Raw genomic sequence first — 5,255 nt, forward strand, 5'->3', positions numbered from 1 at the left:
GCATAAAATTATTAATTTATTCGTTTATTCTGACGCGACAGACGTGACACCCCCCCCCTTATAATAGAAATGGAGGCACTCCGACCGACATTTCTCATCGTAATCCTAAGTACAAAAGATATAAAGATATAAAAGATATAATAAATCATCAAATATCAGCTAAGATATTACCTAAAGGTTTTAGGAGATACAAATTTTTTTTTTTTTTTTTTTTTTTTTTTTTTTTTTTACATTATTTTATAACAACGCTTAATTTAGTGTTTCTTACATTCGGTCGTTTTCATGGAGATATTTTCGCAACTCTGCGTACGATTGTTCCGGCACTGTTTTCACTTCACTATCCTTTTCTTGAGGGGATGGCGCTGATGCTTCTTCTTGCCGTCCTTCTTCTTCGTTCGTTATCTTAGTTTTGCTGGATTTTCCCAGGAACAGCAGGAGGTGAGTTACTGACGACCAGATAGCTCCGATTAAATGGATACTCCAGCCATAGATCGAGTGTAGAGCATAGCCATGGATTATCGTGTCCACTAACAGTTTAATAGTTCTGCCGATTATGAATAGTGCCAAGACACCAGCACTCGCCGATCCAAATGTGATAAAACCATCCCAGAGTTTTCTACCTGCGTTTTCTGCGATATGGTCTAATGAGGCTTCGTCCAAGAGGTTGAGCATTGCTATAGTTCCCTTGGGTATTTCTCGGCCCATTGCGCCACGCGCAATTGTATTAAGCATTGAAGGTTTCTCTACAGGAAACATAATATGGTCTCTGAGTCGATCCAAGTCTTCAGATGTGTAGATCCCGCTGGTGGCCAATGCATCAGGGCTCACATACTTCCACGAAGGTTTGGTGAGTGGTTGTATGGTTGGTGGGGGTAGCGATTCCGTTATACTACCTGTCAATCTGTACCAGGTGGTATCAATCTTATAGAGATTGGGTAGCAACTCGTTGCAGTCTTTGGGTGTGCCCGTCTTTGAGAGGATGCGCGATCTTGGTTGCAGGTATAATGAGTGATTTCGATAAGTCACTGGGAGTTCGTTATAACAATTGTCGGTGCGTCGTAATTTACATTCCACCGGTATGCACTTTATTATGTGGATAACCTCACCGGCGGTGACTGCAGTATAACCCGGTGTTTTCATGATTCTGAATGCCATTTCGTCTGGAGCGATGCTGGATAGTGAGAGGGCGTTTTGCAGGATTTGTTTCTCCAGGGCACATTTTTGCTCCATTATATCCTTGTATAATCGTGTTAGTTGTGTTTTAATATGTTTCTCGACGTATACAAACTTAGAGTTAACATATGAGAAGATATCTAGATTGTCTACAGAGGTTTTAGTTTTAGATTGGAAGGATCTTCCGGGCTGCGTCTCAAAAATCAGTAACTTGGGATGTTCCGTGTGGTATAATTTGTATCCGCAAAGATTTGTCTCTGTAGTTTTGGCTAATGCGAAGGTGGTATCCTTGGTGGTCACTGTATATACTTCGGGTGCTTGCTCGTATTTCTTGGGTGATAATTTTGTTGCTGTACCCTCGTATAGAATATCATACTTGTTGAAATGGCAACCGTCTGTGTAGGGAAGACTCCAAAATGTCTCCGTGCCGTCCCAGTCATTGCAGCCTCCTTGCGCTGATGGACACTGGGTTCCCGAAGGCAGATTCACTTTACCTATCGATCTTTTAAAAGGCGTGAACGTGCGCAGAGTTATTTCAACGGCTGCTTGCACCACGACGTTCTCCCAGGTTCCGTAGCCGTCCGTATATTGTGTGCCTGCGCAGCGACCATCAGTGAAAGCTTGTCCTGCCAGTGTTACGCTGCGATGGTTAGTGGCATTATTTATTAGCCGGTCAACGAAAGCGGTGCCAATGGCCAAGGATCCGGTTTCGTGTATCTTTTGGCAGTTGTATGCTCCGATTTCCTTCACATATTGTTTTCGACCCTCGGTTACTATTGAGACATGTGAGTGCATTCCGCAGTAATATATTGTTCGGTCGATCTTAACCTTGCACTGGTATGCAGAGATTGTCTCGTATTCGGCCGTCTGGAGTAGTTGTATATGGACAGAAGTTTTGACTGGTTCAATATCTTCCACGTCGCAGTCTCCTACGTCAAGGAGGGAGAGAGTGGTAATGTTGAGTCCCGTTCCACCGCAGTCATATCCTGTGAGGCAGTAGACTGTTGCTGGTAAGAAGATGCAGGCGATGGTAACGATTATCGACATGTTGACTTGTCTGGGGTCCGTCGGTAACTGACTGCAGCAGCACACTCCTTACTCCTCGAAGTGCCATCTGGTGGGGAGTCAGTTGTGGTGGGGCTCCGATTCCCCGGTCGCTTTAACTTATCTACGTGTACAACGCGCGTTTTTCCTGATTTCAACGCAATTTTTACATTATTATTTTTGAAAATCTCTAAGATTTTATGCGGGCCAGAATACTGGTCGGACAGTTTATTCTTCCTAGGTTCGCTAAGTAAATATACTTGGTCGCCTATACAAAAGTTTCTCTGCACCGTTCGCTTGTCGTAATATTTCTTAGATTTTATTTTAGCGTTTATCAAATTACGTCTGGCCATTGCCTGAGCCTCGGAAATTCTATTATATAGCTCCGTTAGGTAACGCGTATAACTTTCGTTTTCGTCGTCGTCTGGCGCCGGTTCGCTAGTAGGGGTCCTTGCCAACCTACCATAAACTAACTCATGGGGAGTGAATAATGTCCCTTCGTGTACGCTGGTGTTGTATGAGAAGCTTGCTAGCCTAAGATGACAGTCCCAGTCGCTATGTTTATTCACAAACTGCTTTAAGTATTCCCATAGAACTTGATGGGAGCGCTCTATAGAACCGTTCGATTGCGGTCGATACGCTGTGGTTTTGTAATGTTTTATCCGGAATTTCCGTGCAATATTTCGCATTAGATTATTAAGGAAATGTGTCCCCTGGTCTGTCAATAGAGCTTTCGGAGCACCGTGAATACATATGAACTCATTCGTAAATGCTTCGGCTACGTCGATTGCCGCGGGATTTTTTAAAGGAACGGCTATTGAATATTTCGTCAACAAATCTTGAATAGTTAAAATATAAGAGTTTCCGGCGGAGGTTGTCGGCAACGGTCCCATGATATCCATAGAAACCTTATCGAACGCCCTATCGGGTGTATCCGTTAAAATCATTGGTTGTCTCGGTTTTATTCGGACTAGTTTTTTAATATGGCATTCGTGACAGTTATTTATTACGTTCTGTATATCTCGTTTCATGCCGGGCCACTGATATCTCGTTTTTAATCGATTGTACGTTTTAGTTATGCCTTTGTGTCCGCCCATTGCAGAGCCGTGGCACTCTTTAATTATTTCGTCGCGGTTTTCGCTATTAGGTATACTGGTTAAGTTATTACAAATTGTGATTTTCGTTCCTTCGTCCCAGAAGGTATCCCTGAGCATTCTATATATTGTTCGCCATTCTATCGTGCCTACGTTACTTTTACAAATCGATAATGTCGCTAAGTCTAATTCTCGAGTTGCATCGACTAACGAGCCTATTGCAGTTCGAAGGGCTTGCATTTCTGTTAGCGCGGAGATTCCCTTTCCTTGTTCAATTACCATGGCGATTATGTAACGTTTTTTGTCGCGTGTTACCTTTACTTTTCCTATCGATAATTCATTCATGGCAGGATATCTGTTACTTTCTTTTAGGTCGAATGCTCCCTTGTCTAGGGGATCACCGGTTTGAGATACGAATATCGCTAAATTATCTTTTCTCCAAGACAAGCGTTCGTTCGTTTCGTTTAAAAATCGTCTCTTAAGTTCAAAAGGGGTATTGACTCTGTCTACAAGCGGTTCATTTTCGGAGCCGTCGTCGGAGTCGGTCTCGTCATGGTCGTCATTGTCTGAATCTAGTTCCGTGCTCTCTTTATCGCTCTGTGGAATGTCGGCATGTGATCCGTTCGACTCTTGAGCGTTATCTTTGTTTATGTTACTGAAGAGGGGTTCGTCTGAATCGTCGCTGAGCGGTGCCGCATGTTTCTGCGGTCGGACTGGGAGAATCGGATTACGGGAGAGTGCATCAGCGTTGGCATTTATCTTTCCTGCTTTATAGATTACTTCGTATTCGTATTCAGCTAATTTAAGACGCCATCGAATTAAACGTGAGGTCGGATCTTTTACCGAGTGAAGCCAGGTTAATGGTTTATGGATCCGTAACTAATTTGAATTTTTGCCCATATAAGTAAGGGCGGAAATGATTTACGCAGTATACTATTGCCAATAGCTCCTTCTCGATAGTTGAATAATTTTGTTCGGCGGTGTTCAGTATACGCGATGCATAAGCTATGGGTAGATCTTTTCCTATTTCGCCTTGACTGAGTACGCCTCCTACAGCGCTTTTGGAAGCATCGGTCGTGACAATGAATGGACGCGTGAAATCGGGGTATTGTAGTAACGGTTCGGTACACAGGGCTGTTTTTAAATAATCAAAAGCGCGTTCCTGTGATTCCAGCCATTGGAAAGGTGTGTCTTTTTTCAATAATTGAGTGAGCGGTTTCGCGACCTTAGAAAAGTCAGGGATAAATCGCCTGTAATAGCCGGCGAGGCCTAAGAATTGTTTAATGTTTTTAACGTTGGCTGGTCGCGGAAATCTTTCTACTGCCTTTGTTTTCTCGGGGTCAGGACGTACCCCGTCTTTTGTGATTACGTGTCCGAGGTATGTTACCTCTTTCCGCAAAAATTCACACTTGTCTGGCTGCAATCGCAGTTTCGCGGCTCGCAGTCTATTCGCCAACTTATTAAATTTCGCTTCGTGTTCCTTCAGGGAACTAGCATATATTACGATATCATCGAGGTAAACAAATAATTCTATTCCTTGGAGTCCGGTCAGCATTTGATCCATAAGCCTTTGGAAAGTCGCGGGAGCGTTTTTTAATCCAAACGGCATTCGTTTGAAATGGTAGTGCCCATAGGGCGTAGAAAAGGCTGTTTTCGGTGCGTCGGCTTCGTGCATGGGAATCTGGTGGAAACCGGATGCCAAGTCGAATATACTAAAATATTTAGCACTGCCTAATTGGTCTAATATTTCCTCGATGTTAGGCAGGGGGTACGCATCCCCTATAGTTTTCTCATTTAACGCACTAAAGTCAATAACCATCCTCCATTGTTTATTGCCCTTGGAGTCTGGTTTTTTGGGCACTATCCACAAGGGAGAATTGTAAGGAGATTTTGAAGGTGTAATCACGTCATTTGTCAAAAGTTTATCAACTTGTCGCGTAATTT

General features: G+C 43.3%; 1 protein-coding gene across 1 annotated transcript; it reads right to left on the reverse strand.

Moving 5' to 3' along the window:
- Nucleotides 1–232: 232 nt before the first annotated feature.
- LOC148937426 (uncharacterized) lies at nt 233–1,968 on the reverse strand. Its single transcript, XM_089073103.1, has one exon. It carries the CDS (start codon nt 1,966–1,968, stop codon nt 265–267), a length of 1,704 nt encoding a protein of 567 aa, XP_088929229.1. The 3' UTR covers nt 233–264.
- Between the last annotated feature and the right edge of the window lie 3,287 nt (nt 1,969–5,255).

Source organism: Pogonomyrmex barbatus, unplaced genomic scaffold, assembly GCF_055798465.1.
Source record: "Pogonomyrmex barbatus isolate J1 unplaced genomic scaffold, ASM5579846v1 scaffold14, whole genome shotgun sequence".
In the NCBI taxonomy this organism is placed as follows: Eukaryota; Metazoa; Arthropoda; class Insecta; order Hymenoptera; family Formicidae; genus Pogonomyrmex; species Pogonomyrmex barbatus.